The 21,380-nt window shown below is 37.0% G+C and overlaps 1 protein-coding gene across 4 annotated transcripts in view; it reads left to right on the top strand.

The window, feature by feature from the left end:
* Positions 1 to 21,380, top strand: part of ETV1 (ETS variant transcription factor 1) — a 91,550-nt gene that overhangs the window by 10,114 nt on the left and 60,056 nt on the right. For all 4 annotated transcript variants that reach the window (XM_037056251.1, XM_037056250.1, XM_037056252.1 and 1 more), the window contains one exon: positions 2,878 to 2,931. In XM_037056251.1, coding sequence (XP_036912146.1) covers positions 2,878 to 2,931 — 54 coding nt within the window. The remainder of the gene's footprint in view (positions 1 to 2,877; positions 2,932 to 21,380) is intronic.

Below are 21,380 nucleotides of genomic sequence, written 5' to 3'. Positions count from 1 at the left end.
TAATAGATAGTTGTCGGGAAAAATTTTTTTTCAGTTGGCCTTTATTGTTAATTTTCCTCTTTGGGGTTGGTATGAGTTGTCACAAATTTTTAGGCAGCTATAGTTTGCTGCTTCACCAAATTCCTGTGAATTGAGGGGAAAAACGGAAATGTATGCTATGAGTGTGGCAATACTCTGTCATTTTTTCCTTGTCCAGATCCAACTTGTTAGCTGCTTTCCTTTTACTTTTAACTTGAAATTAGAGGTGGACTTAAGTCTTTGTCTGTGTAAGCAACATGCTGCTTCATTTGGTCTATTCAGTTTCGGAAGATTAGCTTCTGTGAAAAATGTGAGTCATATGTTTTTTGTTAAAATTTTGTAATATGTTCAAGCATAAGTGTGAAGTATTTATTCAGTATGTTAAAGAGTTAGAACAGAAATAGCAATTTTCATTCTTTTTACGAATTGCTAGTATGCAGCTATTTTCTGTCTATTTGTGAGGTAGAACCTTCTAGTTTCTTCTGCTCCTAAAGTTTTTCTTTGCATACATGTCCCAACACAGACTATGCAGCCATCAGAGAATTGTACGCCTTTCTTGAAGTGATACAAGTCGTGGAGTTGCAACTTTGTCTCATAGTAAGGAAAAAAGAAAGGACATTCATACTAGCATATCTAGTTACAGATACACTTTTGTTATTCAGCAGCTATTTTTAACTATTCCTGTAAAGAGATATTACATTTTATTAGGTTCTTGTAAATGTTGGCTTTTTAAAAGCATAATAATTGCCATGGCTGATAATTTTTGCATCTCAATAGTTATGTTCTGTGTAGCCATTAATTTAGAAGGAAAACCAAAACATGTGGATGTAATGGAAAAAATATGTAGGAGTTGGTTCTGTCTACCTGCTGTTATTTATTAAATAGATATTAAAAACATTTTTGTAATTTTTGGTGCAAAGACTTATTTTAAAGGGTACTCCTCCAGTTATAATTTAGGAGTCTGGGAGAAAACTCTAACTTACTACAACGCAAGAACAATGTTTATACCCTAAGAGAATGCTAACATACAAATCTTACCTATTATATTTTCCATGTCCAATATAATTCATTAGAAGTAAAGACATTAAACTTGCACTGTAATGATTGAAGTAGAGTTTTTTTGGTGTGCGTGTGTGTGTGTGTGTGTGTGTGTATGTGAAATGGAAAAAAAGTGGGCATCTGACATTGTCTGACACTTTATTTAGACTCTTTAATCCTCACAAAAAATCTCTATTATCACTATTAAACTGAGAAATAAATGGAGTTCAGAGAGGTTAAATAATGTGATACAGTTTACATAGCTAGCAAGTAATGATTTGAAGCTTGTGTGACTTTAGTCAGGTGTCAGATACGAGTAGAATACAAAGAGAAAACACTTCAAATATAAACTGGAGAGATCGGCATCAGTTATAATTTGGAAAAAGTTTTTAATTAGTTTGGTTTCTTTTTGTGGCAGAGAATGGGGTTTGTCTTTAATAAGCTTAAATATTGGTGTACAGAAAAAAGTTGTTAGAAAATGGATGTCAGATTGCATATATTTTGATAATAGTCAAGATTATCATTGGTTTTGTTCTTAATAATGTAACATGAATTTTATTTAGCCAAATTATGTTTTTTGGAATGTGTTAAATAAGCTGATAAAAGAACCTTTAATTATATGTATGTTATAATGTCTTTCATTAGAATTTTTAAATACAGAATTTTTAATGTAGACTTTTTCTTAGCTCATTGAAGTACCAACCCAAAACATTTTCAGCAAAGACTGATTATTTTAATAAGCATTCCCCTGTACTGAATAGACTCTTTTTAAAAAATTAAAATTAAAATTAGACACTTGTTTGAATATGACTTAACTGGATAAAACTTTTTAGTATTTGATAATATTAGTAAAGTAATACCAACTAATCATATCACAGCTAAAATTAATTAGGAAAGTAACCTAACTTCTATTTCATGTAGTCTGTATGTGAGTGTGCACATTTGTATGCATGGGAAAGCTTGTTTTTGTAACATTCTGTCATTTTGGAACCAGTTATTTTAATGTCTAATTTCAGCCATGATGAAAATATTGTAGAAGTGAAAAAGTTTACTCAGTTTGATTGCCGCCGAATGCGTAGTCTTTGCTATTAAGTAATTTATTCCCTTGCTAAAAATAGGGAAGTTGTTTGGTATTAGAACTGATGAAATGGTGATTTCCTTTTGTTAATGCTAAATAATCCTCAGGAACAAATGGAGTTTATTTGTATTGTTCTGATCATGGTCAATGAATTTTTAAACATTGTATACTGTACCAATGACAATGATTTCCAAAACTTCATTGCTTATTTTTAGGCTAGATTCAGGGAAGACATTTTTAATTACAGTAGTCTAATTTGCAGTAGATGGAACATACAAAATCAGACATTTCTATAAATTAGAGGGCTGTGTGTGATAACTGCATATTACTTGAAAAGAATTGACGTGGTTACTTTGAACGGGCTGCTTAAGGACTTGCGGTGGGTGAACTGGAATATCTTTTACTCCAAAAATATACATTTTACTTGCAAAAAGAAACACTGCAGCTAATAAAAATTCTATAGCTTCTTTTATTTGGCATGTGTCTCTTCTATGTGTCAGGTGAAATTCAGAGGGACTGCCACCATTTATTTCTGACATACATGTTTTCTAGTTGACATCAATGATCACTTCTATGTCCCCTCCCAAGTATCGCTGTCAATGCCATTTTAAATAGGAGCTCACTGGCAGATAATAATAGGTTTGATCTCAGCCTAAAAAGATTTGACAAAAAAGATCTCACTTTGATATTCCGTATGTCTTGGCAGTTTTCCGTTTACATTTTAACTTTTTTTTTTCCTTCAGCTCAGGTACCTGACAATGATGAGCAGTTTGTGCCAGACTATCAGGCTGAAAGTTGTAAGTAGAGTTTGACCTCATCTCGTAAATTTTCCTCTTTCTTTATTCCTTCTTTCCTTCTTTCTCTTTTGTCTGTTTCCACTTGCAATGCCGGTTCTTGCATTATGCTGATGCCTTTTTAGCTTACAGTCATGAGATGGCTTTATTTATTTGTCTCTTTGTGACATCAGCAGAATCTCTGTGTGATCTGAGCAGAGCTCCGAACAGGAGCTTGGGAAAACTGAGTCAATTAAAAGACTGTCCCCTTCCCTGGGTTTGATCATCGCCCTTGGAGAAGAAGCAGGGGGAGATCAGAGAATGTGCAAGTGGTTACTTCCAGTTTTCCAATATGTTCACAAGGAAAAGTCTGGATGCTGATGGGAGGCAGTCAGTAGTCAGAATCTGTATGAGATGATTATTATGTGTAACTTTTGTATGAGATGATTATTTTGTGTAACTTCTGAAAATTCTAGGCCAAACATTCATTGGCCTGTTATATGTATGTATGTATTTATTGCAGTCATGAACTTTTACCCACTTTTATTTAATTTTTAGCGTTATTTTCTGTACCTGGTTGCCGTAACAGAAATGGAAGCCACCTTTGGCTTTTCCTAGGCTTTCCTCTTTCTTTATTCCTTCTTTNAGTGTTTCTCCTCTTGAGTCTTGCTGCAGGGCCTGGCTGGCAGAGACTGAGGGTGATTCCTGGGTACTCTCCCTCCTGTAATTGCAGAGTGAGCGTTTGGCCTGTGCACACACGGTTGCCTTGGGGTTTACTTCTGATATTTATGCTTTGCCTTTCTGGGAGCTAACTGCAGCTATTGACCTGAGGTGCAAACAGTAAAGAAAAGGGTATAAATACTGCCTGGATTTTGAAACTGACCTAATACACTGTTGCGCTGTTAGCACCGTTTAAAGCTCTAACTTGTTTCATTTGACATTTTCACAGCAGGCAGTATCAACAGCAGCAAAGTAGGCTTAATACCTTACAACTTATCAAACCCATATTTTCACACCTAATATCATGGATCTAATACAAATACCTGTGTTACTTCAAGGAACAGGCGTTTGTAAGCGTTGCTTCTATGCCTCTGTGTTTGGCATCTTCAATTTCCCAGGTGTCCAGAGTTGTAAGAGTTTCTTCCAGATTCTCTCCCGTGTTAAATGCATTAGTTCTGCCTCACTAAAAAAAACTGTTTTTGCTATTGTGGTAAAATATACGTAACAGAAAAGTTGTCATTTTAACTACTTGGAAGTGTGCATTTCAGTGGCACTCCCGGTGTTATGCAAACATCAACAGTACCCATCTCTAGAGCTTTCTAATGATTCCACACCGAAACTCTGTACTTACTAAAAAAAAAAAAAAAAACAAACAACTCCTCACTCTCCCCCGGCCCCCAGCCCCTGGGAACCGCTGTTCTGTCAGCCTGGTTTTTGATACGAGAAGAGAATAGCATTGCTTGATTTCTGAATATAATTATTAAATATTCAGTTTCAAGAAACCTACACAGCAATGATTTAGGCCTATTTAGAGGCTCTTAGAAACTCCCAGAAAGATGATAGCTAAGGATGACGGCTAGGCAAGGCCTCCCCTTCATTAAAGTGTGGGAAGAGAATGGTCACATTTCCAACATTTCCTTTCCTGTGGGGTTCTGATTTCTTTCTAAAAAGCTAAACCTGTCATCTGTGTGGGAGAAATCATCCCACTGAGTCATTTTGCATCTGAAGAAATTGGTAATGATTCCAGCACTTTACCAACTGCCAAGGTAGAATTACTACCTTAAGGTAATTTATTTTTTAATCCTTTTCTTAACTGACCTCTTTTTAGTTATTTATTTTTTTATTATTGACTTCAGAGGGAGAGGGAGAAACATCAATTTGTTGTTCCACTTATTTATGCATTCATTGTTTGATCCCCTGCATGTGTTCTGATCGGGGATTGAACCCACAACTTTGGTGCATCAGGATGACACTCCAACCTACTGAGCTATCTTCCCAGGGCTGATTAACCTCGGTTTAATTTTGTTCTTATGTTTCACTATTGCGTCCCTTTGAATTCTTTTCTGTTGGTCACAGTGGTGTGATTTTTTTTCCTTTCTCTTTTTACTCCTTTGATTCTTCCCTCTCCTCCACCCATCTTCTTTACCTTCTATTTCCCAGGGTTCTGTCCCCAAAACTTTCTTCCTATTTTACATGTGTTGTGTCTGCACAATCTCATAGAACTTTCTATGATGATGGAAAAATGTGTATCCCTACCATTTGATACAGTAGCCACTAATCACATTGGTCATTGAACCTATGAAATGTGGCAAATGGGACTGAAGAAATGAAATTTTTAATTTGTTTAATCAGTCCTGGTTGGTGTGGCTCAGTGGATTGAGCCATGGCCGGCTAACCAAAAGGTCACTGGTTTGATTCCCAGTCAGGGCACGTGCCTGGGTTGCTGGCCATGTCCCAGCAGGCAGTACCCAAGAGGCAACCACACATTGATAATTTCTCTCCTTGTATTCCCTTCTCTCTAAAAATAAATAAGTAAAACATTTAACAAATTGTTTAATCATGTGGCTTTATATAGACACATGTGGCAACTGGCTACTGCAGTGGCCAGCGCGGCTCTGTATAGCTATGTCTCCTACTTTGTGACCTCTAGCCAGATCTCCACTCTGCCCTGTGCACTGGATGCCATCCCTGATCTACTAGTGAGGTCTTGTGTGATAAGAAAAATGCAGCACCTCAGCCCTCAGCCGAGGTCAGCGTGAATCAGCATTTGCACAGCAACCCTGGTCTTCAGGGTGCTGCCCCACAGACAGTTCACTCAGCAAGGCCAGTCTTGAAATCATTACTTTTCCTGACCAACATTGCTTTTACTTCCGTTGGCTTTCTGAGTTGATGGTGTCACCATCCAAACTGAAAACCTTCCATTTAGCCTCGGTCCTTCCCGTTATTTATCCTTACCCTTAAATTGCTTACCAAGTTGTCTAAGTTTCAACATTATCTTGGTTTCATGGCCTCACTCGTCTCCGTTCACTGCCTGAGCTCACACCCGCATTCTGCCTTGATGGAATTTGTGAATCAGTCTTTCAGTAGATGCCCTGCCTTCAATTTTCCCTCCTCCAGTCCCCTCTCCATGGATGCATTAAGACCCAGCATCTGACCTTGTTAATTTTCTCTTGAAACTTCTTTCGGGACAAAGTCCTCATTCTTGAGCTCTACAGAACAGTGTTCTATAACTTAAGCCCGGACTACTGTTTCAGTTTTAACTTCTGCCATCCCCACACTCTGTGTCTCCTCATTGTCTGAGTACGAGCCCTTCTAACCTTTCAGTTCTGCAAACAGAACGAACTCTTCCATGTCTCTTGGCCTCTGTACATGTTCGTTCTGCTTTAGCAGCGTTTACTTTTGTTCTGTGCTCCTTCATCTCCTTCAAATCTTTCTTGACCTCTTATCATCCTGCAAAGTTAGACCCTATAACATCTTGTCTCCTGTGTTTATTGTATTATAATATTTTAGATATCGATCTTTCTTTGATAAGACTGTGAACTTCTTGAGGATTAGGAACATGTCATATTCAGTATGTCTTGCATGTTCTAGAAGCACAGTAACAAAAATTGCATCATAATCACAATCAGCTTCTTAGTGCTTATTTCCTACCAGGTATTTTCCAAGTCCTAATTCCCTTCTTAAGGTAGAAACATATGAACATATTTACCTTAAAGCAATATAGAGTTTCATTCTGGGAAAATATGCTGAAACCATGAATGTTTAACCAAACATTTTCAGAATGCTGAGATTTTATTTTACTTCAGTTAGTGAATATTTACAGCTCAACAAATACAGCTCTGGGACTTATGACTCAAGTGCCTAAATCTTAAGGAAACTTATAAACAAAGGTAAAAGAAACCTAAAGTAGTATAATAAAAAGAAAGTGGAGGGGTGCTTTATTTCAAGTTTTCACTGACATAAAGAACTATTGTTCAGGTGGTGGTGACCAGCTATCATTCCGGATGGAAAAGAGGGAGGAAGTGGTTCAAAAAGAGGAATAAGATATACGGCAAGATTATAAGGAGGATTTTTGGATGGAGAAGGTTATCAAATATTGGAACTGAAAGCTTGTATCATGTTATAAATGCTCTATACAAATATTTGATTCTTGCCTGTCCTGAATGCTTAGTGGGGCAGAGGAACCCTATATCCAGGAATAGAAACTCCATTCCCCCCTGTGCGGCCCATCTGTAAATTCTATGGGGCTATCTTTTCAAATGTGAATAATTAGATTTTCTTACATATTTCAATCAAATAAAATGCTTCAATTTTTGCTTTTATTGCTGTAGCCCTTTGGTAAATGTAGGTTTAGGAGAATGAACTGCCAAATTCTGCTTAAGGCTAGATTATAGAACATACATTGGAGTGTAACATAGATAAATATAAGTAGAAGAGGAGAGAATTGAGCATTCAGAAATTGTGAAATGTCAGTTGGGTACTCTCTAAAAACATCCCCAAGCATTTTTTTAAGTTTAAAAATATATCAGTTAGAAATCTAGAATCCAAGGATGCATGCTGTAGCTTGCTAACCTTTGGAAGCTGCTGGCTTTAACAGCACATACAGACACCTAAAAACACATGAAAACAAGCAAGCTCACTGTAGTATATGGATGAAGGCTAAGAGAAACAATTACGTGGCTCCAACAGTTTTTTTTCTTATAAACAAATCTTTTCAGATAGCAGACACTCTGCTTGGAAAAAAAGAATTGCTTTAAAATATGCTTTATTCCAGAGGAGTTAGAATGTTCTCTCTTCAGAAAAGACAATTTTAAAAGAATTTAGGACATAGGTTGAGCCTTATTTTTTCCAAAGTAGATATGCATTTATATACAAACTGAATTTTTTTATATACAAACTGAGTTTTTCTAAATCTTGTGTTTGAAATTGAATACACCCATAAGCTTATATTTTAAGTGATATAGTTTAAATCTAGTTATATCACTACTCTTTTTAAATCTACCACCTCTCATTCCTTCATTACAAAGTTAGTTATTATTTTTCTAACTAGTTTGTTTCCCTTTGTTTCTATTAGTTCCTCTGGGTGTTTTCAGTGGCTCACATAACCGTCATGTTCACTTTTGCTGGGTGCAACCTCCCAGGACAATCCCAGGGCTATAGCCAGGGTTCTGGAATTCAAGGGAAGGAGAATAATGCCACTGAAGAAATAATAACCTTGACTCTGGTATATTTATGGAATCAAATATTCAAAACTTTGCAAATTTCTGTATTTCACTGAAATTTGTAATACATTCCTAGTGACCCATCTGAAAATAATCAAGACAAATCGATGTGCAGGACTCAACTGTTTAAAGCCACTAATACATGGTGATCCTTCATTCAAATAAATAAAAATCATTGCTATGCTTCATTTTCTTAGGCAGTTTTTTACAGTATAGTACTTTGGGTCTTTTTTTTTAACAGGGAGGTGGGAAAAATAGGTTACTGTTACAAATCTGCTCCTTAAAAAGCTGAAATCAATTCTACGCAGACCCTGACTAAATAATTTCTTTTATATTAACGTGACTTGCCCCAGAGAGGAAAGTTCCATTTATGGTTTGTGTTTCTTAATTTTCTGCCTTTCTACTAAACTACCTTTCTGCACTCTGTTCCTTTCTACACATATGAACACTTTATAAAAGTTTACTTTTCAATGCTAGTTTTGAAACCTTTCTTTTCTTGCCTGGTTGAATATGACTGGCCTGAAAGACTTTGTCTTTTATTTCTCTGATTGTTTATACCAGAAGGTGAGTACACATTCAAAGAGGGATTTCATTTCTGGGATTTGAAAACAGGAATTTGTTACTGTGGTTTGTTTCCTTTTTTATAAAAAATTTTTTTGAGAAATATTTAAACATGTCGGTGCAGACAGGCTCACCCATTCAAGGATGGATTGTCTCCTGCCTTCCTCATCTGAGATAGTATGTCTGAGATCATTTAATCAGCAGTCAGCTTCTAAGCTTCTGTCCTTTTGTACGTCTTCTTTATTGTTGTTTATGGTTTGTTTGTTGCTTTGGTTTTTGTCTTTTGCTTTTTGCTTTTTTACAGTTTAAAGCAATATATTCACAGAGTCAGAAAAAAACCCCACAAGTAAGATCATTCCCTATGCCACACGGTCCTATTCTGTAGACACAGATACTTGCTTACTTTTTTAGCCACCCCAGACACACATGTTAAATTTTGTACTCTACTACTACTTCTTGGCGGATCACTTTTCAGATTTTGTCTGTTACCCTATTCAGGTAGAGAAGCATTTTTGATAAGGTTTAGTTGTTTTCCTGAAAGTCATCAGCTGTGTCGTGGTACATGTGTCCCATAGTTGTGCTCACACTTGAGTGTGAGTAGGAGCATATGGGAAGCTTGCTCCGTGCAGCTTCATGCCGCTCCCAGTCCTGTGACAGTTTCACTTTCTGGGCGGGGCATAGGGCCCCGGAGTATCCGGGGAGATGTTAGACGATTCTGGTGATGGCCTTCTGTGGAGCCCAGGTTAAATATTGTGTATCGCCTGCTCCTTTACTCATTTGTAGAATAAAGATGGCGGTGTCTCTTTTCCTTTGCAGTTAAGATGCTGTTGTTCTCAACATGTACAATTCCTATGCAATAGGTAGACTTTCTGAAATTTTTCTGTACGTAATATATTGTCACTGTTATTTAAATATACCTGGGGATTAAAAATGAAGTTTATGTAGAAATAGTTTCTTAATTTTTGTCAACTTTGCAAGAGTTACTTGTACTGTCCAGTTCCAAAGACTATTTTCCTACATGCCTTCTCTTACCTGATGCTGTGAGAAATTCACTGCAGACTGTTGATATCTGTCCAACTACAATCAGTTCGAGTTTAGAAGGACCCCTAGTAAATTGGGAGTCTTCCAATGCTGGTTAGAATCAAGCCCTGGGGGCCCCACCCCGTTCCAGGTGCATCCAGTAGGGGAGTCTGGTCCTCAGAGAGTTTGCTGTCCCGTGGGTGGCACACATCTGCCCAGACCTGTCACTGAGCCCAGAGGCCACCTTTTCAGCAAAACAAACATCCCAATGTAGTGCTTGATTGTTTCACAAGCAACATCTTTTTCAAATCAAAATAGAAGCCCAGTGTGGGGGGGGGGGGAACTACATCTTGCAAGAAATTTTGTTTTAGATCACCTCCCAGAATCCATCAAGTTCAATAGAAGAAACGAAGTCAAACTTGTGCACCTTGGGCATGTCAGTTAACCTCTATTTACTTCTGACAAGGAAGTAGTCTCTCTGGTCCAGGACACGTTATGATTTCCCATGATACTTTTTACACACGGGGGGAAAAAGGAAGATAACCTCTGAATATGGTGAATACTTGCTCATAGTGAAAGCTGGACTTTAGAAGAAACATAATGGGGAAATAGAAATTATTATAAATTCTAATATGCTTACTTATAGCTAGAAAATGACATCATTTTAATGACATGTGCTCTGGTAGATCCTGTCAAAATTTCAGTTTTCCTAGTTCATTCTTTCTCAGGCAGATAGTGCAAATGTTAATGTTGAGATTAAAAACCACCCCCCCCCAAAAAAACCAAAAAAACCCCACACAAAGCAAAAATGGAGTTAGTTGTTTCATTTATAGCTGAAAGCTAAAATTATATGTATATATATATATATATATATTTCAACCTAAGTTTTTAGCTTTTTCTTTCCTATTTTACTTACCCTCTTTAATTTTCCCTTTAGCAAAACAAATTATTCTACAAATTGACTTCAGAAACATGCTCAAAGGAAGTATGTCAACAAATACTTTCCACTCACCCTGCCTATAATTAGTAACAAATTATTTTGAGGAAAGTGATCTGTGCCACTTTGGTTGAACTTTACTCAGTATTAAATAAGTATGTTGTTATGCAGTAACTGGATTCAGTCTAATAGCCAAACGGTATTTGTTGGAAAATTACGTAAGGAATGGAGGTGGAAAATTATTTGCAGAACCAAATATTCTTTGTTCTAGTGTTTTAATATATGCACATACACTTATGTACAGTGATGAATAAAAAAAGCAGACACAACATTTGTTAGTTTTTGCAAATAAAGCCAAAGCAGTCATGAAAATAAGTACCTTTGGGGGCCACCATTTTACAGAGTATGCAAATTTCATGAAATGAGATGTAAAGAAGAAAATATCTGAACCAAACTGATTCTTTATTCATAATGGTATGGTTAGTGTTTTTACAAGTTTTTATCTCATCCTTTTCCCCACTTTTTCCTTTTATAACATTAAAAATGTACTTGACATGCACCATACATATTTGTTTCTGTCTGTTACTAAATTTTCTCCTGATGAGAGTGTGTACTGTGTCTCCCTCAAGTGAAAATGGTTGGTTTGATGTGGTTTTTTAAAATTGAATGAATTCCATACCTCAACAATTACTACTTGCATTTGCCATTTAGCTGATGGCTATTTTAACTCAAGAAATTAGTTACTGATAATTTATCAGGGATAAAAGTCCTGTTTATACAACATCTGATTAAACATTAAAAGTAAGTTGGTGTAATCATTTTGTATTCAGTCCCATCTGAATGTTATTTAGATCTAAGCCTTAGTAAAGAAGTTCATTTTGCTATAACTTCCACTTTGTTAAACCATTCAGAGGTTTGTTTCACAGTTACTGCTAGTTTCTGGCTTTCTGTCCCGTTAGAAGTGATCTTTCTAGATCGCCCACAAAGAGGCTTGACTTTTGATTCTTCCTTTGTTTATGTCTTATTGTAAGGAAATCTTACATTCCTATTTTGTTGTACAAAACTAAAATGCTTCTTTTCTTACCAAAGTGAGCCATATCCATTATCTTCATTTTTATGATTAAAAATAGGAAAAATAAATCTTAACTGTAACAATTCTTGTTACTTGAGATTTTAATTTTGCCTATTTATTAATACCTATTTCTGCAGTTATGTATATTAGATATTTTTGAGGGTGCTAAATAAGTAGGTTTATAAGACTCTCATTTCCCAGCAAATATATTTTGAGCCTCTTATGTGCCATGCTGTCTCCGGGCACTGGTGGTGCTGTGATGGGCAAGTTAGAAAAATACTTCCGTTCTCATGAAACTTACAGTCTTCACTGTGAGCAACTGTAGTCTTATGCATCCCATGTCAAGGGATGTGAAATTGTACAGGGAGCAGAGCGTCTGCATAATCATTGTGTATTCGGATGCTGATCTATTACATGCGGGAGAACATGTGCTTTTTAAACATTTTATGTTAATTTCCGCGAAACAACAGGGTGCTCCGAGGTGCAGCCCCTGGCCATGCCAGTGCCTGGCTGTCAGTCAGTGTCTGTTCACAGCCCGCAGCCTCTGCCTGGATTCTGGTGATGGGCGAGTGGGAAGAATGTCTTCTGGCTTTTCAAAGATTGTGTGCTCTAATGATAATTACATATACAGAATACTGACCTACTCTACCTTTTAAGATGATACTCATTCTTTAAGATTCAGATTGGACATCATTACTCTTTGATGACTTTATTCAGAATTAATTATTTCTGTGTGCCTGTAAGTGCTTTATATACATCTTGATTTTAGTACAATTTCAATTGGTTTGTAGAGGATGCGTCATGTCCTACTCGTGCTTGTATAATTCAGATGGTATTCAGTGAATATTGAATGAGTAGCTTATTGGGTTTTTAGAATCTTTAAAAAACATAATCGTACACAGGCAGCTTAAGTTGTTTGAAATTTAATGCACATATCTGCTTTTATTTTCCCATGTTCATGTTTCTTTGAGGGGTAATAGACAGCTGTTTGCATTTATGTAACATTAGAGCTAAGTATCAGTTATCAGATCAGGGCTCTCTAATAAATATTACTTGAGATTCACAGTATATTTCTCAGTAATCTCTATTTAGCACAGATACCCTGAGATAACTTGGTATTGTTCTCATTTTATACAGAGAGAAATCAAGGTCGTGAAGCAATGGGGTAACTAGGGGTTTGTCTGAAAAAAGAACTCGTTTGAGCTAACAGTTGGAGAAATGCAAAATGGGAGAACTCGGTATTAGGGAACTGTGCCAATTCTCATCTAAGCTGCGTTACTTGATTTCCCTGCCTCAAAGATTTTTATCTTACTTGCCTGGAATTTGAGAGATTTATGACAACACTGTATAGTTTCAGGTTGTTTATGTGCAGTTTTTGACCTCAGAAATGTTTCAGGCATGGCCTGTGTCCCTCCCCATGGGAGAGGATCTGTTTGGGTGGTGAAGGTTGTAGTGGTGGCTGAGGTATTAGTCAAGTCCTCCCTGCTCCTCAGAGCAGCAGCATTCATGGAATTCCTCAGGGAGTAGTACGTCTTCATGGAAATCCCAAAGCTGCCGACTGAAGAGACATTGTAGATGAATGATATCAACACTCTCGTTTTAAAGATGAAGAAAGGAAATTCATAAAGGTTATAGGGCTGTCTCTGATTTTAAAAGAAAGGTTGTACGATCTTATTTGTATGTTGGGGAAGATAAGAATTATGTGAACATAGATACTTTCACTTACTAGTGACCTTTTATTTATCAAAATCTCTGTAATACTGGAATAAGAAATATATTTTCAATCATTTTCTTGTTAAAGTACCTTTAAACTCTGCTCCCTCACTAGCACAAATATGTATTGGTTGGTTGAAGGAATGAAATGAGTTTGATGTATCTTTTTTCTTCTTTTTTACTCTTTTTAAGAGATTTATTTTTTAGAGAGAGGGGAAGGGAGGGAGAGAGAGAGATAAACATTGATGTGTGTGTGACCTGAAACATCACTCGGCTCTCTACAGCCCCCGAGCTGGGGACCTGGTCTGCCACCCAGGCTGTACTCTGACCAGGAATTGAACCTGTGACTTTCCCAGGCCAGCGCTCCATCCACTGAACCACATCTGCCAGGCAGTTTGATACATCTTTATGCCAGGCTTTTGTTCAGCTACTTTACCAATTTTAGCATATCTCAACGTAATTCTTAGCTTGCCATTATTTCAGTTTTCCACATTAAGTATGATCTAGTTTTATAAATCAGTATAAAATTCTGGATGAATTTTGACGATACAGAAATGTATGCCCCACGTTGCCTACTTTTCGCCTGAACTTTTTGGTGCCGACCTTTAGTCTTTAAACCTGAGATGCTCTTAGGTTTTCTTCCAGCCCCAGAGCTGTCATAAAAAGGTCTGTCAAATGCTCTCAAGGCTACTGGACTTGGTTAAACTCAGTCCTATCAAAATGTATGGATAATGTTGAAGTGAACCTTTAATGGCATGAGCTTTTCCTTTGAAATGGCAGTCATGCTGTGAAATGAACTTTTACTGCTGTTTGAGGTTGTTTTTCTTCATCCTCCTCCACACAACACCCTTATTATGTTGATTTGATTTGACTCTAGTCCTTGGCACTGGGGCTAGAATGTCAGGTGACACAGTTGTCCCAGCTCACGGGTCTGCAGGAAAAGCCAAGTAACTGGATGTCCTTGCTCTGGTTTTCTGGGTGTGTTTGCCTCCCGGAGCCTCTCCACATTCTCGTTTTCTTCTAGGATAATCAAACCCTGTTTTCCTTTCTGAAAGCTCGCCTGCCGTTCTCTGTTTTATTGCAGATTAAAGGCTGGTGCATTAGAAGGTTATCAGCTAATCAATAAATTTCAGTTATCCCATCTTGTGATAAAGCTGTTCCATTGATCAAAGTGGAAATTTAGGCCCCTGGCTTTTAAATGGCAGTTTCTGAAGGTTTGGATAATGTGCTTATGGAACATTTAGACCCAACCCTCTAATATACATTTGCAGGGAACTGTTATGAATTTGTGTGTGTGATGTCCACATAAGCAGATACACGTAGACAGATGGCTTCATCTGTATTTTATTTAAAACAGTGATTTCTTAACATTCTTGTAAAATTCTAATTGTCAGCAGACTTTTCTCTACTTGAAACCTTTTTTGTCAGGAATAATATTAAAAATGCCTCCTAAGCCCCTAATGTAAAATGTCGATAATTGTAAACCTAATGAAATAGGCATAAATGCTGTCATTATGATATCAGAAATAAATTCTTATTTTCATATTAATTTTATAATTACAAGAAAAATAGATGTAGAATCTGAAGATTTTGCATCTTTATTTCGACAAAATGCAGCTTGCTCTTTTGGTTGCATTTCTACAGTGGATTTTTTTCCCATAATGAAAATAAGCGTAACTAACAAACATTCATAATGTGTCAGGCATTATGCTAGCTGGAAGGTAAAAACAGTATTCGTGGTCATACTGATCCCTTATGCTCATTTAGCAACTTAGAATTCACAGTTCACTTTCACATCTCACATGTCCTTTGCTTCTCACAGAGGCCCTGGGATGCAGGCAGGGCGGACGAGGCTCACACGGGTTTATAGCGGTTCCCAAAGTCTCACAGGTAGTAAATGGTAGAACCAAGACCTGCTTGTTACATTTTCTCTTTGCATCCAAGCAAAACGTGCTAATGAGTCATTCATTGAAATGGTGAGGTTATACAAGTGAGTAAGATACATTTAAGTATTTTTGTCACATGCCTGTACACATACGTTAGTTTGTGTATGTGTGTCATATAATAAATTATGGAAAATGGAAAGCTTCAGACATGTTCCTTACTGTTTATAGAGTTCTAATTTATAACGTGTTGCACAAAACAACACATGGAGAGCAAAGGTGGGGTAGACAGCCCTCCACGAGCCCTGTAACTCTGAAAATTTTCGTCCTCATGCTTTGATCGCAGAAGTGTGTATAGATGAGCTTTCAGCGTCAGGAATCCTGAATGTTGGCTTAAAAAGCTTATAATGCTCTCCAAAGATGACTTTTAAATTTTGATTTTGGGCACTTTATCTTCGGCCATTGTATAATTTGGCCAGAAAGATTTGCCCGTATTATACTGAAATTAATTGAACATTGCTTTTGGCCTTTTGTCTACTTTTTAAATATCTATTCATGCTATTTTATAGTATTAATGCTGCAGAAACGGAAGCCATATAATATAAACATGATGTGATTCTTTCAGGGGACTGAACACAGTGCATTGCATAAGAGCCAAGTATTAGACTTAGTACTGTTGACTTCAAATGTCTGCTGTTTACTAGGTGCGTGCCCTTGTACAAGCAAGTTAAGCTCATTGTGCCTCAGTTTCCTCCTGCTTAAGAAGGGAGTGATAATGTTACATACCTCTACAACGGTGATTTTCAACTGGGTGCCACAAGAATTTTTGAAACGTGCAATACCTGACGATTTAGTCAGGAGCACTGACCTCTTTTCCTTTAGATTGTCAAATAAACAAAATGACAGCAGCCAACACAACAATAGCCATTCATTATTAAGGTCTTATTGTGAGTCATTCATATATATATATATATATATATCTCATATAATAGAGGTGCATCTTATTGGTTATGTTGCATAATAAGATTGTGTCTGATTGATTAATTCTTGGTATCAGAAATCCTTATATATAAGTATAGGCACCTGATTTTCTAAGAAAGTCACTTTGGGGCAAAAATGGTGGCTAATTACTATTATTTATTTTTTTGGAAATCAATCAAAATCATAACTTTTTTGTGGGATTGGCAAAAAATATATTTTTTTGCTGTGCCGCAGAATTTTAGTGGTTAGTTTATGTGTGTGCCATGAGATGAAAAAGGTAGAAAATCACTGCTCTAGGGTAATTTAAGTATTAGGGCAACTTGTATATGTTTATATAAAATATATATGCCTAGCACATAGAAAGCATTACATATAAGCTTTTATTCTACCTTTTCACAAATATATATGAAATATAAAGGGTATATAATTCATATGATGTATCATAAATGCATTCATTTTGATCAGCTTAACTTTCTGTGTTGTTTTTGTTTTTGTCATGCTCAGATATTGCATATGCTGCTATCAACTTACAGGCTCTGTCTACACATACTGTAAAATAGTTATGAGAGTAATTTGTCCTTTTACTGTTGACTGTGCTGATCAGTTTGGTGCATACCTGCAGTGATACTGTCAGAAGACACTCAAGATTGTTATTTGTTTGAAGTAGCTGCCGTTTTTGACAGTAAGGACTCGAACGGAAAGTTGGGCTGGAAATATTTGGTATTTGAAGTACAGGCCTTGTTATGGAATCAGTTCACAGCTTATGCTTAAGATTACGGGTTATGAATTCTGGTTGATCAAGGACGCCCTAATTTGTGGGTCTAGCAAAATTGCCTGCATCTTCAATGTTTTTGTTGATTTTGAAGCTGATGTATTCACTGAAAGGCAAAAAAGTGTTGATTTTTCAATTAAGATGCAACCTTTACAATGCAAAGCAATAATAATTATAGTGTTCACTCAGCCTGAAGAAAAAATTTCACTAGTTAAATAGCAATAATCAAGATGAGAACTATATTAGAAGGGTGCTAATTTTATGATCATCTCTTATTTAAATAATAAAAATTAATCCACAGGACTTTGCTGTAACACTACTTGCAATGAAATTGTATTCAGCTTTGGATATGGCCTCTGGAAGCTTGTTTAAAAGTAATTGGCTGCTAAATTGTGAATGACCTAAGATCATCCTTATAAAATAGCTACTACTCCAGTGAATCAATTAGTAGGGAGTGGCTGGGTTTCTACCAGACCAGATATGTTTGACCCAACAATGGGACTCTGCATGCAAAATTGAAGAAAAGGAGTTTTTCACTGTACCTAAAACAACAACAACAAAAACTAGAATTACTAACATCCAAGAATTAATTGTTTAGCATCGAAGTAAAGATCTTAAAGTAGCTAGAACTTTACAAGGCAACATGTCAGCTATGGAGTCCACTATGTGTAGGTTCAAATCTTAGTTCCCCAATTTATCGTGTTTGTGACCTTGGGCTAATTATCTAACATCTTTAAGCCTTGAAAGTAAAAGGGGAAAGTGAATGGGTTGATGTAATGATTAAATGAGATATTTCATGTCAGGATTTTGGGACATAAGTTAGTATTAGATAACTCAATAGCTTTATAGATGTAAGACTTGATCAACATCTATTTTGTATGTGCTGTTTTGAGACCACAAGATTTTATAAGCTACAGGAGCAGTTTCAGAGTATCAATGCCAACAGTGCAGTTAAAAAGAATTCAGAATGATTGTATTTGATTGGCCTAGCTGTGAAAAGATTGGTTTGTGATACCATCCCTGTTACCCACCATGTGCTGGTAGTGTGTCATCCCTAAAGAGACAGATGAACACATTGTTGTCCGTAAACTAAATTCACCCTCCTTTCCATTATGCACCATTGCCAGCCCAGGGGGAGGAAAGTGCACAGCTATAGCAGCAGACACGTTACAAACTTGTGGGAGACCCTGTTCTCTCTCCAGTTTGTACAGACGTTGTCTATGCGTAGTGCTCCAAGTACCTCCTTTAAAAGGGTATCAAGATTGCATTCATGAATGGTAACTGGGGAAAAAATGGTTTGACAGACCAACCCATTTTTAAGCCAAGGCTTAGAGTCATTTTATTTTAAGANGAAAGTGCACAGCTATAGCAGCAGACACGTTACAAACTTGTGGGAGACCCTGTTCTCTCTCCAGTTTGTACAGACGTTGTCTATGCGTAGTGCTCCAAGTACCTCCTTTAAAAGGGTATCAAGATTGCATTCATGAATGGTAATTGCATTCATGATTGCATTCATTCATTTTTTCCCCACTGGGGAAAAAATGGTTTGACAGACCAACCCATTTTTAAGCCAAGGCTTAGAGTCATTTTATTTTAAGAACTGTATCAATTGCTTACATAATTATAATGTCAAGATAAATATAGACACATATTTAAGTATTTATTGACATAGGATAAAGTTTGCATGGAAAAAATATGTATGGAGAGAAAGATCCATGATCTCTGCTTTCAGACAGCCTGCTGAGAAGCTTGAAAGAAGAGGGGGAAACCATGCCGGGACAGTTAAACTGTAGAAAAGTGAAGACCTAAAGTAGCAGCCAAAGGTACAGGGTCAGGAATCCTACTAGGTAGGCACCATGCCCCCGTCTACTACCTTTTGGCTGGGTGACCTTGGGGAGTCATTGAATCTCCCAATACTTCCATTTCTCAGCTTCCAAAGGGGCTCCCAACAATAAGGATGTCATAGAGGAAGAGCAAGGAAATAAGTCCTTAATTATTAACACCACTACTATTATAATGTTAACAATTACAATATTATATGGCTATAACTTAAAGGAATGTTACATTATATATATATATATATTTTTCTTTTTTTAATTCAGAGATCAGTGTAGATTGGAATAGTTGAGAATGGCTTCATGAAGAAGATGAGAAATGACCTGGAACTTGAACCCCAGGCTCATGAAATCATTAGACATGAAACGAGCCTAGCGACGTTCCACCCTTAATGGACAATAATAACTAAAACTTGCATAGTGTTCACTGTGTGCCAGGTACTCTTTTAAGCACGATGTGTATACCTTCATGTACCCAGTCTCCGCAGTGAGGACTATTACCTTCTTTTTGTCAGATGAGACAGTTGAGACACAGAGCAGTTAAACAGATTGTTGCTGGTCACACCGTGGCCAAGTCGCACACCTGGATCTGGAAGACCCACTCTAACCTGCCCTGCTTCAGACAGAGCCATGGGCTAAAGATCCGCTTTAGCGGTGGGGGCAAAACAGGTTTGCCCAAGGTGACAAGTATTTAGTGCCCAAGTAACGACAGGCATGGGACTTCATCTTTCTTGGTACCTACTTTTCACTGCTTCTGTGTTTACCACACTTCACTTGGCGCCTTAAGATTTGTGGGGCTTACCCCGTGATGAATCGAGGCTGGGAAGGTGAGCTGAAACCCGAGTGTTCAGTGCTCTGAAGTAGGCCCAAGCATTTCCTGCCCACAGCTAGCAGTGGTGTTTGGAGATAGAGGTGTGTGTGCATGGGGTAGTGCTGGAGGTGAAGTTGGAAAGGTCAACATGAGTCAAATTTTGTGTCTGCAAAAGTCAATCAGATATATTTGGAGTTTATTTCTAAGAATAAATGCCCCAGCCTGGATTCTGAGTCCGAAAAATCAGGTCTCATGTTATTGAGGAAGAGACAGTGGAGAGAGAAGAAAACAAAGGGGCCTGACATAATCTGTGTAAAGGCTCTTTAGCATATAGGCACACTGTCATAAGCCACATTTAAACAGATACTTACTAAATAATGCACATATATCAGAAATCATAATTATGTTAGTGGATCTAATGTGGTAATTCAAAGAAATGTGCACTGGCTAAGAATATATGCACACATTGTAAGGGAAGAGGAGAATCCAGCTTTATCTGACTTAATGTTTATCCCTACACACACCCTCAGTTTACAAAGCTCCTATTAACTTCAAAGGGGCGAGAAGGGTCATGCAAACCAAGCCTATTATGTTTATGATCATACAGTTGTTTTGCAGGTGGTATCCATGTGTTTCTCTAAAGCTCATCTTTTCTATTTGCACACATGGAAGGAGAGCAAAGTACTCTTTCATCTTCATATTTTTCTAGTTTCTTGGAACTATCTGTTACAAAGGAGGTCTGTATAAATCTTGTTTGTTTAAGTGCTAATCTAAGCTGCTAATATCAGCTGGCTACAGTATTTGACACTCCTAAGTCAGTTTATGCTTGGAGTTACAGCAGACGCATTGGCAGAGCTCTGTGTTCTAAAGAATTAGATTATATTTTACAATGTAAAGCACAATGGAATTAGAAAAAAGAAATTCATCTGCACCTGAGTTTCCTATACTATGTTGTGTTAGTAAACTGTTAAGGGGCTTGGAAAAGAATGCTGTTTGCCATCATTGTATATCATGTTCTTTGATTGCAAAGTTACAGAAAAATGATTATTACTGTATAATCTGCAATCTATAGCAGACATTATAATCTCTGCGCATTCATATGGGCATACTGCTCATATCTAAGAGCCTCAAGAGGTTAAGTTTAAATAGGTACTTTAGGTTGTCCTAGCAGTAAATGTAATTTTGACAGGTTAAAAGAAAGAACACAGGGAGTGTTCAAATCTACCACCTCATTTTAGAGTAGAGAACAACTTCAATATACTTTACATCGGAAGTTGTTTTTTTTTTTATCTTAAGTTTTTTTAAAACCTGTAGGGGTACATAATGCTAATATTTAAATAAAATTCATGTGAAGAAATAAATCAAATGCAGACTTTTTTCCCAGTCAGTACATCTGTCTATTATGAATAACATAAAGGCTTGCACTGTGCAAGGATTAGTGTGACTTGATAGGTATTTTGAGGGTACCTATCATTTGATACCTATTTTGATAGGTATTTTGATCACTTGATACCTATTTTGATAGGTATTGTGTTACCACAAAATGCTCTGCCTAAGATAAAGTAAAAAGATTTGTAATCCTCGAACATTATTGCCTCCGTGCTGAAATTTTCTATCTGCAGTAACACCTGTACAACACTGCTCCCCAGTTGTGCTCTCTATTTCA

Source organism: Sturnira hondurensis, unplaced genomic scaffold, assembly GCF_014824575.4.
Source record: "Sturnira hondurensis isolate 20B ecotype Veracruz unplaced genomic scaffold, ASM1482457v3 Scaffold0008897, whole genome shotgun sequence".
Lineage (NCBI taxonomy): Eukaryota > Metazoa > Chordata > Mammalia > Chiroptera > Phyllostomidae > Sturnira > Sturnira hondurensis.
Note: the sequence above shows the minus strand (reverse complement) of the source record. Positions and strands in the feature narration are given on the sequence as shown.